Genomic DNA, 19,446 nt, shown 5'->3' with positions numbered 1-19,446 from the left:
TTCTATCTAGAACGCAAACAATCAACAGAAGCTTCCTGTTTTCTTTTTCTCCAGGCATACATAGTCAACTTATTTAAGAACCTGATAGACCAGCAGTCATGGAGTGATGATGGCTCTGTCTCTGAACGGTTGCTGCGCAGTTCATTGCTGCTGTTTGCCTGTGTTCGCAAGTACCAGCCCTGCGTTGACAAAGCAGAGGAATACTTCAGGAAATGGATAGATTCCAATGGTACATTGAGGTTGGTACTCAGTAGTAATTTGTTCCTCTGTTTGTGGTTAAAACTATGATAAAGAGTAGATCATACGGCCCCTTGAGTCTGCTCAACCATTCAATAATTCATTGCTGATTTGATGACAACCTCAAATCCCCATTATCACTCAGAGATCCCTCTCTTTTGCTGGTTTAAAAAAAGCACAGCATCTGAAATACTAACGAGTTAATCATTAAAACCCTGCATGTACACAGACCAAAACCCATATTCCACAAGTTAAAATCCAAACTCTAAAATAAATGATATTAATATATGTATAAATCACATACTTTACATCACACATATTGTACTCCATTTGCCAGATCTTTGGCTATTCATAAATCTTTTAATACCTTCTTGTAGTCTCCTATGATATAACATAAACATCCTACCTATTTTGTGTCATAGGCAAATTTCACAACACTTCCGTCCTTTCATTCAAGTCATTTAGGTAATTGCAAGCATTTAACGTCCCAGCAATGACCTCTGTGGCACACCACTCCTCACAACTTGTCAACCAGACAATGATCCATTTATACCTACTGTCTGCTTCTTGTTGGTTAGCCAATCTCCAATCCATGTTACCCTCTGCACCATGAGCTTTTATTTTCCTCTGTAGGCTTTGATTAGCAGTTTATCAAGTGCCCTTTGGAATTCTAATTACAGTATATCCAAGGGTCTCCCTTTATCAAAGCATGTTACTTTCACAAATAACTCCAATAGTTGATTAAATTTGATTTCCCTTTCATTAGACTATGTTGTCAGTAATTATCTTGAACTTTCTAAGTGCCCTGTAATAACATCATTAATAATAGTTTCTAACATTTTCCTTATGACAGACGTTCAGCTAAACTGGCCTACAGTTTTAGTTTCTATTTTTCTCTTTTTGAACAAAGGTATTACAATAACATAATTGGACCTATAATCCAGAGGTTTGGATTATTAATTAAGGAAAGATGAGTTCAAATCCTACTTAGGTATTTTCAGAATTTGCAATCCATTTTGAAAAACAATTTGAAGGTAAAGTGCTAACATAAATAAGAGTGACTGTGAAGCTATTGAATTGTCAAAAAAAAGCCTAGCTGGTTCATTTTTGTACCTTTTTTTATCAGGAAGGAAACCTGCTAATCTTACTCGAATACTCTGTATGATTCGAGTCAAACAGAAAAGTGGTTGACTTTTGACCACTATTTGTGGTGAATCAGATGATTGCTCAGTTGTTTAAAAAAGACTCAAAGAACTGCAGATGCTGGAAATTAGAAACAAAATCAGAAGTTGCTGGAAAACCTCTACAAGTCAGGCAGCACCTGTGGAGGGAAAGTAGAATTTACATTTCAGGTCCAGTGACCCTTTTTCAGAACAATTCAGAAAATGTTCTGACGGAGGGTCACTGGACCTGGAACGTTAACCTCTACTTTCCCTCCACAGATACTGCCAGACCTGTTCCAATTTTCCATTATGAACAGCTAGAAAATAGTACAAGGGTAAAACAGTGCACCAGTCAGTTCTCACACAGGATATGTACCTGGCTCATCTTCTTCCTCCTCACTAATACCTGAGAAATGCTCTCAAAATTGAGAGATCTGTTCCTCTTCCCTATTAAACAGCAGCTTGGCATAGTGATATTCTCGGGATTGTACATATCTTTCAAAAAATTTGATTCTTCTGCCATGTAGGGCCATGTCTGAGTCCCAAGGTTACCAATAGAAAATAAAGTCATTTTAATAACAGCTGCTTTAAGTTCTGTTGCTTGATCTTTTCCCAGTTTTTTTTCTCATGTGTAGTCCTATGTGCTGTAGGCCCCTAATCAGCAGCTGTTTATTCTCACTCACAATTCTAAAGAGAATGAAGTAAAACAAGATTATGCATGTTGAAATGAATATTTAAACATGAAAAAGGCATAAGAAGATATAGGTTTGGATGTGGAAGTTTGGTGCATGAAGTTATTGTGAACCTGATTTTGACACACTGACAGATTCACCTGGAATTAAGTTGATCAGGGTTCCCAGTGGACAATGAGATAAAATAATACTGGGATTTGCTCAAGTTGTACTGACGGATGGATGATCCAGTCAGCAGCATTTTGAAACCTTCCACAAGCACCATTTAAACTTGCTTTCAAGGAGAGAGGTTTAAGGGAACCCTTCAGATTGTTCAATTTCTCATGTGAAGTCTAGGAATGATGCTGATCTTGCAATTTAGGAAAAGCTTTCAGTCTTAGCAAAGTTTCTAACTTCACTTACGTTACCATCTGTAACTAATGTATTTTTTATCTAAGACCCTTGGTTTTAGCTCTCTATGACCACATTTGCACTAATTTTGAGCTTAGCTTTCTGAGTACTCTGTTCACATTTTTGATCTAGAGGTTTCTCCCTTTTAACCTTTTTATCGGCACGATTTGAATTTCATCAATGGCTTAATTTAGCTCCTTGAAACTGCAGGAGTTTGTTTTTAAAATCATTATCAAAATTACTGACAACAGGAGCAAGGATTATTGTCCTCCTGTGATATGATTCCTTCCAGACCAAGATTCCACAGCAGAGTACCAAGTTCCCAATTGGTTACTGACATCTCCTGTTGAGACCTTTCTTCTCTTCCTTTCTCCATCATCAACCACTGACCCATCTAGCCAACTTCTACACACTTCCAAGGAGTTAGATGGGTCCTGTTCCACTGATTTTACTTTTCCTACCTTACATCCTGGCTTTCACCCTAACCATGCTCTGTCATCTACATCCATGCTAACACACTGTTACTTCAGTGAATGGAATGAGAATTGAGAAAGGTATGTAACAGTGAGAGGTCTATTCTGCAAAGTGGAATCCATGTGGTGAAGGTGAAAAATTTAACAGTGAATTTATATGCACCTTTATTGTCTAACAACCCAATTTCTCTGTTTAAATTACAATAGAATGTAAGATTGATAAACCGTCTTCATCTCTTTTTATGGCAGCTTACCCTCAGATGTTACATTAGCAATTTTTGCAGTTGGAGCCCGGACTTCAGAGGGATGGGACTTCCTGTTTGAGAAGTACAGGCACTCACTCTTTACCTCTGAGAAGAGCAAGATTAGACTTGCCTTGACAATCAGCAATAATACAGAGAAACTTCAATGGTAAATCATATTAAGCATATTATTTCCCTAACTGGAGTCAGCTTACACTTGCATTAGTTGATCTAAAGTTGCATGGTGTAGCGAAAAAGAATCAGACATTTTTTGTACAAGCATTGCTACTGTGTCTACTTTATATGGGAATAGAAATCTTTAAATACACTGATATGCTTTTGTTTGTAGTTTGTCTTTTATTATTCTTACTCTTATAATTTCATTGCCACCCACAGTATCCCTTCAGTTTTGTTTCTCTCAGTATCATCTAGTATTTTGGTGTTCACTCTTTCAAGTTAACCGTGAAAACGGAAAGCCCATTCTAATTGATTCATCGCACAGTTAATGAATAACATGACAAGGGAATCCAGATTGAGAGATTGAACAGCTACAGAATATGATATTTTTAGAAAGGCAGCAATTAAAAATGAGGAAGAGAAAATACCTAGAAGTTGCAGTAACATCGTAGATTATGTAAATGAGATTCTGTAAAATAGATAAATGAAATAAATAAGGTAAAAGATTTGGTCATTTTTCGGGGAGAAAAGACCGGTCTTTGCAGGACCGTTGTATCAGTACACAAAGAAGAATATTCACCGAGCATACCACATTAATCCCTAAAATATTTCATCATAAGTGCTTGTTTAGGAATTTATGTTGAGATTAATGATGCCTAAAATTGATTCATACATAAGTCAGATCAGATTACAATAAAATATATACTTTGGCCTGTCATCCAGATTCACACAAAGTACTGAGTGAATTAACACTTGTTAATTATTGGAAAAACTGCTGTTTATTATTTACAAGTAATTACATAAGAATCATTAATTTTAATATAGAGCTTAAAGGTTAGATTTCCTACAATATGGAAACAAGCCCTTCAGCCCCACACTAACCCTCCAAAGAGTAACCTACCTAGACCCCTAACACTATGGGCAATTTAGCATGGCCAGCTCACCCATCTTTAGATTGTGGGAGGAAACCAGAGCAAACCCACACAGACACAAGGAGAATGTCTGTGTGAAGTTTGCACAATCACCTGAGTCAAGAATTGAACCCAGGTCCCTGTAGCTGTGAGGTAGCAGTGCTAGCCATTGAGCCACCATGCCATGAATGCTAATAATTATTAGACTAGGCTAATTGACATACGAGATAACAAGATCAGTTTAGTTGTATCACAGGAATGCAGTGTTAATTGATATTTTAATTACACTGCAAATGTAATTTACGCTTGAGATCAGTGTCTGAAATAGGTATAAACTAGTGAGCTAATTAATGATTAAACTCCATAGTTTACTGATGACTTAATAAGACTAGATAATTTATTGAAAAGTTTAAAGACTCTGGGAAACCATTTTCAGTTCGCAAGATGGGTGCAAATTATGCTCAAAATTGCACTTGTTTTACTGAATTGAATATTTTGCTTTGTTTCCACTCATATATCTTTGCATACCAATGAATCTGAAATCTTCTGTTAATCAATACAACTGGACAACATTTTAGTACTTTTTTTATGCATTTAAAAAAATTCCTTGTTTTTTTTTAAAGAGGCAGTTACATTAATACAGATGAAATTTGGTTCTTTATAAAAATCAGCATTTTTATAATTTTCTCAGTAAGTTTTTTTTTAGCATTTAAGATTTTCCAAAAAGTGCCGATTAGTGCCTTTGTGCCTAAAGAACAGCTTATTTATAGGAGTCTACTTGAAGGCAACCAAGAACAATTAGTGAATGTCACTGTTGTAATTCATTTAACTGTGAATCAGCCAGATTTGTTGTCAGAGCTGCTTCCTAATGCAATGGTTTTTAAAATAGTAGAAGAGTTTGCAGTAATGAAATTTCTGTTGAATGGAATTTACACTTGAAATTCATTAATCCTTTGCTCTAATTTTTGATTTTTGAACAAAATCACCTGGACAGTCTAACTCAAACCGGTGGAATTGATGCCGCTGGATGGTCATGGGCAACATTGTTTCCAAAGTCTGTATGTCCACGTGAGATGATCTGGTTGTGTAATCTTATTTTTAGATGATGGATTGACCTCCTGAGATATTAGGCAAATGTCTATCGAGGAATTATTTGTTTCTCCTGGACTTGTTGGCTTGAATATGATCATCCTGTCTCCAGGATACTTGTACATCTACATGAAGCATTTATTTTTAGGTTACAATTTAACTTAAAGATCTTAACTTCTGTAACCTTTTCATCCGGATATGGCCTTTATGTCAGATATGGCATGTCTGTTTTACAAACTCTGTCTACTTAGACTAAAGGTAATCCTTTTAAGCATAGATTTTAACTTTGTCCAATTGTGTAAATCAGATTACAATGTATTGGCTGCTCACTTCAGATATCTCCTGAATTCTCTTCCACTGAAGCCTATGGATTCTGAGGAAATGGTGATTAGTCATTTGCTATGATCATTTTTACACTAATACACAAAGTCTAAATTTACTGCATAAATCTTTTATTATAAAGACCAGTGAAAACATTTAGAACTAACTTGAAGTTGAGTATTGAGAATATTTGTATCAAAAATGCAATCTTTAAAACACTGTGTTGCAAAGAACCCTCATTCACTTTATGGAGCTATCTTGCTGATCCCAGGTAAAGAGTTCAAGCGTTATGTTGTGCATCACATCTCCTAGCCTCATTGATAAATATATTCATTGGAAACTCAAATTTCTTGTCTTGTAATCAGGCTAATGGACCAAAGTCTGCAAGGTGACATTGTCAAAACACAAGAACTGCCTTCCATTGTTATATCCGTGAGCAAAAATCCAACAGGATACCATCTTGCTTGGGAATTCTTAAAGAAGAACTGGGACAAGCTAATAGAAAAGTATGTATATATTAAATTTGTTTCTAATAACAATTTGAATTGATTTCTATTTTGAGAATAATTAGGAAACTCTGCCCTGTTCATGACTTGGAGATGCTGGTGGTGGACTGTTTTGCTACTATGAGAATGAGTGATTTGCTGAGATGTTGTTTGCTTTTGCTTCTACAAAGCACGAGGTACTGTGTAGGCATGATGTTTTTATTCTCTTTGTTAGGAGACATTGCAGCCTCTGTTCAGCATTTCCTGATAATGTGGCTGACCTTGAAAAGCGATTGAAATGGGGAATCCAACTTATTCTTCCTTTTGAAGTCGTGCTATTTGTTGACACTACAGTGCTCAGCATCTAAAGTCTCACAGGAAATTAATTGCCACTACTAGCGATGCAAGGATATTGAATATCAGAGCAAGCTAACGGTTTGAGTCCAGATGATTCTTCATCAGCTCTGATGAAGAGTCACCTAGACTTGAAACATTAGCTTGCTTTCTCACCATGGATGCTGTCTGATCAGCTGTGACCTCCAGCATTTGTTGTCTTCAGTCCTATTTGTCAGTGCCTGCTGATACAATTTTCATGGTTAGGGATTCAAGCCTTCTGTCTCTTGCACCATGCCCAAGATGGAGCCAGAAGCGGGCTGATGCACAGTCAGCTAGATTAATGTCTTTATTTTCTAAGACACCAACTCAGTTTCAGCGATGAATGTAAGGCTCCTTAACCATCACTTCATTAACCCCATTGCTGCCCGACCCCATACACCCCTCTCCACCTATTCATTCATTATCCACTATAAATAGAACTCACCAGTTATTTAATAACTTTGGGATATCTTTGAGAAGCTCACATCTGTCAAAATATATAAACAGTACATGAAAATCCACTTTAAAGAACCCATAATCCTCTTAACAGTTCATACTTCTGTCAAAGTGACTATGCTCACATTTTACATGACAACTGCTTCAAGAACTTGCTCAGTAGAGTTCTTTAATGGCTATGCTACTCAGCCAAGAATTCATGATGAGTTTCATTGAATGACTGTGCTAACAAAGCCTCCAGGTTTGTCGACATTAAAGTCTTCAAACACAGCTAAATGTTCAGTTCTCGTCAAAGATTTGAAATGGCCAAGCAGATGACTGAGCTGAACTTGAAGGACACCATGAAAGCAAAATGGCTATTCACATAATAGAATCTGAATGTCATTGTTGTGCAATGCAGATAATGTCAATATTATGCATTCTGATGCATTTGAAGTATGTTCTTTTTGCACAATATTGTTTAATGGTTATTTGAATTTTCAAAACATCCCTCTTATCAATCACTGCAGGAAAAAGCCATGTACATCTTTGGGTGCAACATTTCATTTAACATGTGAAGTTGGATGCACCTTTTGAAATGATTTTCCATATGGTTTCTGCTTTCTAATCATATTTCTGCCTTGGTTCAGTCTGAGCTACAGGATATTCATTTCCTTCTGAAGCCAACCAGACTCCTTCAACATTATGGAAGGTCTGAACTTAATGCTTCCACAGTGTTGTGACAGCTGGCTGCAGTCTCATGACCTGCTCCATTTCTGTGCCAATGAGATTTGATGGTGATAGTAATGGGAGTCAGACCGTGTGTGGCTACTTGTAGGAAAATCTGCATCAGAGAAGTAGGAGTTATTCAAAACTACATGAAGGTTAAGGGGGGGGGTGGGGGGTGGTGGTTGGGGGGGCAGTGGGGAGGGCGGGAAATGCGGAGGTGTAACAAGTCCAGAGAACCCTTGGTGTTGAGAAATACAGGATTGGATAAGAAAAATACCATGTCTTTAAAAAGCAACAGAACCCCTTGAGGAGCGTAGAAAGTCCGTGGGGCAGGTCGTCACAGAGTAGTGTTCCAAAAGCTTGTGGTTTCAGATAAACCTGTTGGACTATAACCTGATGTCATGTGACTTCTGACTTTGTCCACCCCAGTTCAACACCAGCACCTCCACATCATTAATTTTTAAATCCTGACATGGTGCCATTATTCAAGAAAGGTGATCGGGATAAAGCGGGCAATTATGGGCCTGAGTCTAGCATCAGTAGTAGGGTCATTTATGGCAAAAATGCTGAGGGATGGAATTAACCACTGTTTGTAGAGAAAAGAATTAAATCAAGCATGGGCATGTCAGGCAGATTATGTCTTACAAATTTGATTGAATTTTTTGAGAGGTTGACATAGAAAGTGTTTAGATGACATTAATGCAGTTGACATCTATGATAGGAGTAATATTTTGACAAGGTGTCACATGGGATACTGGTCGGAAAGTAAAATCCAGGGTAGTTTGCAAATTTCATTCAAAATTGACTAGTGGCAGGAGGCAGAAAGGTCTTTTGTTAAAGAGTGTCTTTTTGACTTAAAGCATGTGCCCAGTGGTGTATCACAGGGTTTAGTGCTGGACCAATTGCAGTTTGTTGTGTACAATAATGATCTAGTCACAAATGTTGGAGGTTTGAACAATAGGTTCGCAAATGACACAAAAATTGGTGTATGGTAAAGAGTGAGGAGGAAAGCCTTAATGTGATAGCGGGTCAGATGGGCAGCACCTTGGGAAATGAGTTTAATCCTGAAATGTGAGAGATGATTCCTTTTGAGAGGACTAACAAGACAAAGGAGTACACGATGAATGGTAGCCCCTGGGAAATACATGGGAACAGAAGGACCTTGATGTTCCTTTCCATTGAACTTTGAAAGTAACCAGGCATGTGAATAGTGCAGTTAAGAAAGCAAATGAGATACTTGTCTTTATTAGTTGAGACATTGAATACAATGACAGGGTGATTATGATGGATCTGTGTAAATGTTAGTTAGGCCACAGTTGGATTACAGGGTGCAGTTCTACTCATTACACTACAGGAAGGATGTGATTGCACAAGAGACGGTACAGAGCAGATTCACCAGCATGTTGTCTCAACTGAACATTTCTTTAAAAATGGAGAGGCTAGGTGCTGTTTTCCTTGAAATGGAGAAAGTTGAGGGGACACTGATTTAAGATGTATGAAGTTTATCAGGTGCATAGGTCAGGGAAATTAGGAGGAGATTTTTTTTCCCCCTTGGGCGGGTCAGTAACCAGGAGACATAACTTTAAACTTGAGGGGCTGAAGGTTAAGAAGGGTTTTCAGAATAGTTTTCACCCAGAGAGTGGTGAGGTATCTGGAATTCATTGCTTGAAAGGGTGGTAGAGGCAAAATCATCATAATATGTAATGAAACTAGAAAGACCACAGCATATGGGCCAAGTGCTGGGAAATGAGACTTGACTAGATGTGTATCTGATGACCAGCGGGATCATCATGGGCTGAAGGGCGTCTTTCTATGCTATAATACTTTGCGACTCTGTGTAAACTTGGAATTGAAATCCTCCTGCCACCTGTAAAGCATACCCAGTGCAATTTGGCCTCCATATCAGGACAGGAAAATCTGGCAAAAAATTGAAAACTGACTCCAAAATATATTTCTGTGCAAATAATTTTAAAAAGAAATGGAAAGCTAACAATTGTTGAGGTGCATGCATTGAGGAACATGCTTTTGTTTTTGTACTTTGTTTTTGGTTTAAGTATCTCCTTTATTGCGTGCTACAGATTTATACAGCAAATGACCAGGCCATTCTGTCCAAATAGTCAATGTCACTGATTATGCTCATGCAAGCCTCCACCCATCCTTCCTCATCTAACTCCATCAGCAGAGCTCTCTCTTTTCCTTTCTCACCCACGTTGATCTAATTTCCCTTTAGACGCAGTCATGCTGTTTACCATAATTATTCCCAGTGGTAGCAAGTTTCAACAATAATAAGAATCCACCAGTAGAAAGTGTGTGGCATTTATCAATTTTGTTTGATGTTTATTTTAAATCAGTAGTCCTTTTTTAGTTCAAAACAACATTTAAATGTATTATTCAATGTTATAGTTTTTGTGATTTACATTGAAGTGTAGAAACAAAATTGTAAGGCTGCTGTGTTTATTTTCCAGCTGACTAAAATTTCATTCAGTTTGGTGGTATGACACAAAGAGTCATAGAGATGTACAGCATGGAAATAGACCCTTCGGTCCAACCTGTCCATACCGACCAGATATCCCAACCCAATCTAGTCCCACCCGCCAGCACCCAGCCCATATCCCTCTAAACCCTTCCTATTCATATACCCACCCAAATGTCTCTTAAATGTTGCAATTGTACCAGCACCCACCACATCTGGGACATATATCTTTGTGCTCAAATTGTTTGACCTCAAAGAAATTATATTTTCATTGACCAGTACTTTTTAATCAATAAGAATTATGTTAATTTGATCATGACCCGAGTTGCTAAGGTAGGGCTTGGCTTCTTTCCAAAATCATTAAAGTCGAACCAGCTATACGAGTATCTGGGGTTGTCCCATTCTGAGTAATTGCTGATGGAAACCTGCAATCTGCCCCACGTCTATCTGATTATGGATAATCAAGCAAGCTCTGCCAAAGGTGATGCAAGTATCATTTTCTCATACTAAAAAAGGGAATGCCCTGGAACAGAAAAATACAGTTCTCTAACCTCTCCTTTTGCAACTGAATGATGCAATTCTTTTCCAGGCCACTAGATGGCAATTCTGAAAGAATGGGGAGCAAGGAGAGAACTGGTCAACATTTTTCAAACAACAGAAAGACAACTGTTTGCTTGGACAGCCTCCTCCCCTCCACTTTGGTCACAGTTCAGGCTTTTACAAGCACTTTGTCTTATGTAAATTTCTGTAACCATAGTTATAGCGCAGAAAGAAGTCATTCAATCCCTTGGCTGTGCTGACTGAAAAACAAAAAGAATAACAAGCCACTCAGTCTATTCCCACCTTGCAGCAACTGGTCCAGGGTATAGCACTTCAGGTACAGAGCCACAAACCTTTTAAACAAGATCTCCTGTAATCTAATTTTATTTTAATTGTTGTAGTCCAGGTCTAACCAGTAACTCCATGGCTATTTTCTATTTACTCATTATGTCTTCAACCCAGAGAACTGAAAATATGGTGTGATTACAGAAATTTACACAGGGGAATGTAGCAAAGAAATAAGCCATTCATTTGTTTGGAGAGGGCTGATGTGGCATAATGTCTCTACCCCTGACCTAGAAGACTTGGGTTCAGGTCCTACCTGCTCCAGACATGTGTAATAACATCTCTGAACACATTTATATCTCGCTGGAGATGCAGGAATACATTTGCCGTGAAACTCTTAATTGGAAGTCAATATCACATGTCCTCCTTTATCTGTTCCCTGGGTTTTAGTGATTACTAATTTCCTTATCTATTATCTTCAGGCACTCTAGTGCTGCAGGGTTTTTTTTTTCGCTGATAGGAAACCAGCTGCTTACATTTCAAAATGGTATCAAATGTGTTCAGTAAACATTGTCTGCAGGTATATTGTAAACTCAGTCAGTGCACGAATAAGCAGTTCAATTCCCTTGGTAGAGAACAGCCAGTATGTTTGAGTTTCTGGGCTAAAAGGGGAAAGCTTACAAAGAGACAAATAAATGGAATGGGAAAAGAAGTGGGAAATGGGGAGGGTTTTTACGTGAAGTAGGAGAGAGAAGTAGAAGGTAAAGGTTGAATGAAAGGCAAGAGAAGGACTGTTTCTGTCTAAATTAGAACAGTGGTTGAAAGGGAGATGATGAAACTGATCTAGATTAGATGACTTACAGTGTGGAAACAGGCCCTTCAGCCCAACAAGTCCACGCAGACCCTCTGAAGAGCAACCCACCCAGACCCATTCCCCTACACCTACCACTACGGGCAATTTAGTACGGTCAATTCACCTAACTTGCACATCTTTGGACTGTGGGAGGAAACCAGAGCACCCAGAGAAAACCCACACAGACAGGGAGAATGTGCAAACTCCACACAGACAGTTGCCCGAGGCTGGAATTGAACCCAGGTCTCTGGCGCTGTGAGGCAGCAGTGCCAGCCACCGTGCCACTGCCAAAGAGGAAACCAAAATGAAAGATTGTAGAATGACATGAGGAAAAAGGAAATCTATAGCATGTTTAAATGGTGATAGGTATTCACAGTTCAAGGAAATATTGACAGCAAGAAAAATAGCAAACAAAATTAATTCCTCATGATAATTATTGATTTTGTGCAATTCTTGTTATCTGATGGGGAGAAGAGGCAAATAGAATGAGATGGGTTCAAACATAGGCAATGCTGAGAAAGAGAAGATATGAGAGAGGGAGAGAAATACAAGTTCAGACATGGGATGAGAAGTGACAGAAAAGTGAAGCCCTGGAAAGCCAACCAGCTAAGGTGCCTGGAGGATGAATTTAGACAAATACCCAAAAGAGCATGAGTTGGTGGAGTGGCTGTACCATGTATCCATGAAGTTGGAACCATTTTGAAGATCCAGCGTCATTAGCAGCTGGTATTGGATTGGCTTTCCTTATATAGCTCATTGGTCTGGGAGGCAGGAGATAGACAATGTAGAGAGGGATTGAGCACAAGTTGGTAACAGGTCATTTTATGCAGTGGCCACCTGCTGATCCTTTTTTAGAAAAGACTACCTGGCAAAGGTAGCCCATTTGAACTTCAAAATTGCAATATTCATATTTATCCAGCTTTCCTTAAGTATGCCATGGATCTTATTTGCAGGTGTGTCTAAAATCTGCAATCCATATGCCTAAGGAATTGAGATCCTCTCCTTCTGATTTTCCTCTGTTGCTCAGTCAATGTTTGAAAGAAAAATGGTGAAACAGAAATTGACATTTGTACCCATGGATTCATTGACATTAACAACTAGGAAAGAAACCCTTCAACTTGTTGTAGCCCTGCTTGTTCTTTGCTGGAGTAAACTGGAATAATGGCACAGTCTCTCAGTCTCTCTCCGTATCTTCCACAGCTTCATATAATTATCCATATTTTCTTGGAAAATGTTTTATACCCCAAGTACCACATGTGACAAAGCATTCTATGTTCTAATTTCATGTCTTTGACATTAGATTGTACTAGGTTGTCCCTCGACTCTCATTGTGACAGTTTCAAACTGAGTTTCACTCATCAGTCTTTTGAATGTTACTGGAACTACATGCATTCAGACAAGTGGAGGGTATTGCTTCACTTTCCTGATTTGTGTCTTGTGGCTGATGAATAAGATTTGGGACATTCAGAGGTGAGAATTCCCAGCCTCTGACCTGCTCACTGTATTTATATGGCCCATTAAGTTTGGTTTTTCGCGAATGGTAGCCTCCAGCATATTGATGGTGACAGATTCAGTAATGGTAATGCCATTGAATGTCAAATGGCAATAGTTTAATTCTCTCACTGGAAGTGGTCCCTTGCCTGGCACTTAGGTGGCATGAATGAGATCTGCCACTAATCAGACCAAGCCTATCCAGCTCTTGCTGTGTACAAACACAGACTGTTTCAGTTGCTGAAAATGATACTGAACAAGGGCAATTAGGGATGGACAACAAATGCTGACCTAGTCAGCAATGCCACATTTCATGAATTAGTAAAATAAACATTGTGCAGTCATCGGCAAACACCTCACTTCTGACCTTATGGTGAAGGGAATCTCATAGTTGAAACAGCTGGAAATGGTTGGACTAACGCTTTATTCTATCTTCTTATTTCCCTTTCATGTTTCGAAAACATCAAATAAATCATCCTTTCATCTAAAGTTCAAGGAATACAACTCCTAGTTCATCTAATCTCATAATGTAACAATTGGAGTCCATATATAATTCTGCTAGGTTGCATTTTGCAAAATGCCTTCTGGAAAATGGGATGCACATAGTATTCCAGGTGTGGTATCTGAGCTGAATCATACCTATGCACTATCCCATTATATATAAAGGTCTTGTTCCATTAATCTTGATGATGTTCAGTACTTTTCATGTCATTTTAAGGTTTTATGTGCATGGACTCATCTGTGTCTTCAGTGTTTCCAGCTGTCCACCACTTAGAGCATACTGTCATCTGTCTTTTTTGGTGAAAAGTTGGTGACTTGCCTATTTTGAAATCCATTTGTCAGAGTTTTGCCCATTTAATTAATCTATCAGTCACAAATCTTTTTATGATTTTATTTTTCCATTTACAATGCTTCTAATGCTTGGTATTTTTGTAAAATATCAGTATTAGGTTATTTGCAAATTAATCATTTGTCTTTCTGTCTCCTCATCTAAGTTTTTAACAAATCTGATTTAATATTTGAACCCTTAAAAACAAATCTTTTGGGGGCGCGATCCTGTGAATCAGCGTATATATCAATTGTCCTTATTCCTTTGTTTCTTGTGATTAAATCTAACTGGTTCATAACGTACCTTCAATTCCATCAGCTTCAACTTTAGCTAACAGTGGTATACAGCAATATACTGTACATGAAATGTGAAAGAGAGAAAAACACACGCATGTTAGAGAGAACTATGTTAGGAATATATCTGCATGAAGAGGATGAGAATTGTAACTACATAAAGATCAGCAATTGGAGTTAGTTATACATTATCAATTGAGTTGAACCCCGATACTGTTGTGCATTTCTTTAGAAGGTGTATTTAATACTATATTGTTCCTGAGCTTCAAAATTTTATTCCAGTAAATTAAATCTGAATGCCCCAGATTTGGCTCTACTGTCCTGTTAACTACCCTACATTCATAATGGCATTCCCCTTCTCCCTTTTACTGGCCTGCCTTCCATGCTAGCAGGATGGCATTGACTGCATGTGTGGTGAGCACAAGTGTCGATTATCTAGATGTTCTGCCTAGAAGAGGAAATCAAATGCAATAATTCCAGAAAGATAATGAGTTCATCAGCATTTGGAAAAAGATGAGGTGGTAATGTTTGTTTAGTAATCAAAGGAACACACCTGGTGATAGAATGCAGCAGTGAGAAATCTAAAACTGACTGATATTGACTCAAATTCAGGACCAGTCTCTCTTCGTAGGATGGTTTGTATTTTATTGATTCTGTAGTGGGGATAAATACAGCCTCAACAAATTCAGAACCACAGGTAGTTTTGAATTAACTAAAATGTAAATTTTGGCTTGAAATTGTATTGTTATTTGTCTTGACCCTTGTGGACCCTTTTTCTTATTTTTGAACGGTGTAAACAATCTTGTCATGGAATGCTATCATGGAGTTATCTAAATTGCTCCTTAGGTTTGAACTTGGATCACCTTCGATTGCACATACTGTGACTGGCATTACATCTCAGTACTCAACAAGGCATCACCTTGAAGAGGTAGGTAACAAAATCATCAGCTGTGTTACTTTATTAATGAACTTTATTATATCCTGATTTTGTAAAATGCAGATCGATATGAAGAAAAATGCAGTATTCAAGTTGGTTCCAATTTTTTTATGATTCTGACTCTCACTGTCTTTATATAGTAGGACAAGTTAATATACCCATCCAGCAAGATAAAATCTAGGGTGTGATTCTATCAAAATCGCTTTTTAGTCTTTCTTATTTTTCACTCACTTGATTTCCTGAAGTTCTGTCCCTAGTTGCTGTATACCTCTACATAGATGATAGCAGATCTCCAGTAATTTACGTAAGAGTCATGGGGGATTTTTTTCTGTTTCTTCCTCACACTAACTGATAAGTTTTCTGGATGTTTAGTGAAACATTTCCCACATGCTTTGGAAGAGGCAATAATACCATGGGGTTCAGTTGCTGAGTTAGTGCATACTGCCACCATCATCTACATATTGAAGCTCAAAGACTGAGGAAGGATCACTCAACCCAATTTCTGTCCACAGATGCTGCCAGATCAGCTGAGCTTTTCCAGCAAGTTCTGCTTTTGTTTGTGAAGTTTGAGTAGTTTTTGTTTTGAACTGGAGGAGCAGTAGTTGACAATGATACAGCCTTATTTGAGTCCTGTTTCAATCTCCTGCATCCACAATTCTTTATTTTATTATATTGAAAAAGAGTTTATGGTAATTCAGTTGGTGAGGATTAAAGTTTACATCTCACTGTGGAGTAGACAGAGAATGGTGACAAATTTATGAGGGCATCTAAATTTAGGAAGGATATTCCACACTTGACAGAATCAAAAGCTTTCATAAGACTGAGAAGGGCCAAATAGAGTGGTTCCTTGTATTTTTCTTGGATTTGCTGTATATACAGACACACAGACACCACACATGTGCGCGCACATACACCTCCATTCTGCTTTCTAGGAGCATTGCTTGTTTACTGTTCCTTAGCTGAGGATGTTTGGGGACAAATGTGGTCATCCTACTAGTATATGGCTGAACTAAATTGTTGATTATTTCTCTTGAGGCTTTGTGCTACCACCAGGGGAATTATCAATGTCCTACTCAAACATCCTTGGTGTGATAATGCTTAGGTGGTTTTCTTTCTCGTACACCTCCTTCCTCTTTTCCTGTTCTTTTCCAGCAGCGCAATATTTATCTGATGATAAAATGATGGAACCGTTGGAACAAATCACAAGATGCAACATTTAGAGTAATTCATCATATACTTTTTATTTTATAGCTTTGAAATTTGTAGAACACCATTAATTATGATTCATTAACGATTCATTTTTCAGTTTTAATCATTTACTTTCATCAAAAGGGATAAATTCTCATTAATCTGTTTTCTAGGTGCAAGGATTTTTTGAATCCTTAAAGGATAAAGGTTCACAGCTCCGATGTGTTCAGCAGGCAATTGAAACAATTGAGGAGAACATCCGATGGATGGACAAGAATTTTATTAAGATTGTTAAATGGTTGGAGAATTTAAAATCCCTTGATTAATTCAATGACTATTATTTTGCATTTTTAGTCATTTCATCAGCTCCCTTACATAGATACTGTTCTTTTCTATGTTGTCTTAAAGTTATATCATGTTTCAGGGAAAATGTTATTTACCAGGTTTGAAAATTCATGTGTAGGGATACCATTGCTGATGCAGGATCGTCAACACTCAAATATAGATTAAAAGAAAAATGATTGAAAAGAGCTATTAAAGCTTGTGGTGGACTATAGCAGGAATTGCGTTTGCTACAGAGTAAATATTGGGGCAACATATATTTTTAAAGTGTGCATTGAAGAAATATAATCCACAGAAATTCTACAGTAAACCATATCAAAGGTTCCAAAGAAAATTTTCTGAGATTCTAATTTAAATTTTCTAAGTTAAAATAGTGTAACTTGCAGAGAAAACTCCATTCTTAAGAACAAGATCATTTGCTTAGAAATGACTCACCCAAGTAAAGTAAAAGAATTAATAACCATTATCTTTTAAAAATGTCTCTTCATCTGTATTATTCTAATGAAACACTTTAGAAGGAAATTGTATCAATGCACAGGCTTTAGCAGACACAGTTAAATGTGATTGGTGATTCTTGGGGCTTTAGTTAAGAGTTCTTGAGGTGTCCTGTTTTATATTTGCTGGAGCATATATTTTACATTTTTGAACTCTTACCTGCTCTGCATAAAATTAGCTCTGTATCGACTGCAGAACCTCCTCACCCCACAAAAAGCTAGACTGTTATCTCAGGACAGTGAATTTGATTTGATGACTACTGTATTTGTGAATTTCCTTAAAGAAATAAATAGCTTATTGGTTAGGTGGAACTCTATGGTTGACAGCCTGATGTCTAAAACCCCGATTACATAGAATTAAAGGGAATGGGATTACCAAACAGAATTATTTGTGATTTTGTTAATGAGTAGAATAAGGCCTGTCCTAATTTAAATCCTGAGCCAATTTAGCTTTAAACAGTTAAGCTAGAGAAGGTAACCATTTTTCCTTTATATTTAAGTAGAAAGGAAGTTACAAAATTTTGAAATAATTGAGGTTTGCTTTTTAAAGTGGCTTAATTTTAGACTTTTTAATTTCTTATTTCTTTTGCTGTTATGTCTTACTGTTTTGCAGTTATAATGTAAACTGAAAGTTGCCTAGCATTTGAATTTCTTCATTCATATTTTGGTGTCCTGTTATTCAATAGGTGGGTCACCCTCTGAAAGAGGGTAATTAGTTAAGCAAATAAAACATATTTCTCCATTTTTGGAGGCACAGTTAATCAAAGCCTGAATCTTATAATGAGGGTTCGCATGTGGCTTTTATTAGGTGAGTCTGTCTAGTCTCACCAGGCCTGCTGCTACATCTTATGCACTCTGTCCCTCTGAGGGCCAAGATTGTGGAAGCTCCTGAGTGAGTGCTCCATCTAACAGCTTGGTGGAAGCTTTGCCCCATCCAAGGCTTAACAGAAACATAGGCCAGGATCTGGTGCATATAGGTTTGTTTGATTTCTAGCTCCATTGTACATACATGCAGATTTGACAATGTTCCGGCTCAATAGATTCATAATATCTTTAACACAAGAAATTTGCCAACAGGCCGATAATTAATGTTCAGGCTTTTTAGAAGAGCTAACTTATTTAGTCCATTTCCTACAGCTTTTATCATAGAATTCTGCAAATTTTATCCTTTCTATGTCTGGCTACGTGAGAATTAAATTTGTCTTGATAATGACCTCTAGTGATTGATATTATAGAGTGATGGAGATATACAGCAGAGAAAAATGCCCTTCAGCCCATCTAATGTATGCCAGTGGAAAAAGGGTTTTAGTTACATTTTCTAGCACTTGATACTAAGCCTTGAATGCCTTGGCATCACAAAAGCACATTGAATACTACTTAAATGTTATATTAGACAGTAGGCCTATAGTAACTATGTTCATGCCATTTTGATTCTGAATGCATTGTAAGAAAATATAATTCAAATATAGAATCCAGAAGGGCAAAACATCAGTTGAATGACATAAGCCAACTTATAAACCACATTTTTAAAATTGTTTTATCTAATTTAGATATTATTTTGAACACATCATTATGAGCAATAATTAAAATGACACTTGAGATTATCCAAGAGATGTATACAGCTGATAAACTGGGCACAATGCGTCTGGTTGATCGGGAACTTAACTTTGTTCATGCAAATTAGCTCAATTGATTTTTAAACAATGTAACTAACCTTTGAATTGCCAGAGTAAGTAACTGTACTAAAATAAATTTGTGGTAAGTGACTATATTTCAAGACAAATCCATTCTTTGTAAAGCATATTGAGGCATTCTCAAGTTGTGAAAAATGCTGCAGTAATGGAAACTTTTTTATTTTTATGTGTGATGATTTAAAATTATTAGCAATTGATTTTCTCGGGTTGAGAATAAAAGTGTGCTTAATATTAAGTGTTGAGCTTTTGATTGTGTTCATTGGCTTTTGTTTATTGCTTAAAGTACGTTGATTTTACTGGATTATTCA

The 19,446-nt window shown here is 37.3% G+C and overlaps 1 protein-coding gene across 3 annotated transcripts in view; it reads left to right on the top strand.

The window, feature by feature from the left end:
* Positions 1 to 19,373, top strand: part of LOC132823247 (endoplasmic reticulum aminopeptidase 1-like) — an 89,332-nt gene extending 69,959 nt beyond the window's left edge. For all 3 annotated transcript variants that reach the window (XM_060836904.1, XM_060836911.1, XM_060836895.1), the window contains 5 exons: positions 55 to 239; positions 3,205 to 3,366; positions 6,061 to 6,201; positions 15,330 to 15,411; positions 16,782 to 19,373. In XM_060836904.1, coding sequence (XP_060692887.1) covers positions 55 to 239; positions 3,205 to 3,366; positions 6,061 to 6,201; positions 15,330 to 15,411; positions 16,782 to 16,934 — 723 coding nt within the window. In that variant the 3' untranslated portion in view covers positions 16,935 to 19,373. The remainder of the gene's footprint in view (positions 1 to 54; positions 240 to 3,204; positions 3,367 to 6,060; positions 6,202 to 15,329; positions 15,412 to 16,781) is intronic.
* The last annotated feature ends 73 nt before the right edge of the window (positions 19,374 to 19,446 follow it).

The sequence above is a fragment of the Hemiscyllium ocellatum genome, chromosome 2 (assembly GCF_020745735.1).
Source record: "Hemiscyllium ocellatum isolate sHemOce1 chromosome 2, sHemOce1.pat.X.cur, whole genome shotgun sequence".
NCBI classification, from domain to species: domain Eukaryota; kingdom Metazoa; phylum Chordata; class Chondrichthyes; order Orectolobiformes; family Hemiscylliidae; genus Hemiscyllium; species Hemiscyllium ocellatum.
Note: the sequence above shows the minus strand (reverse complement) of the source record. Positions and strands in the feature narration are given on the sequence as shown.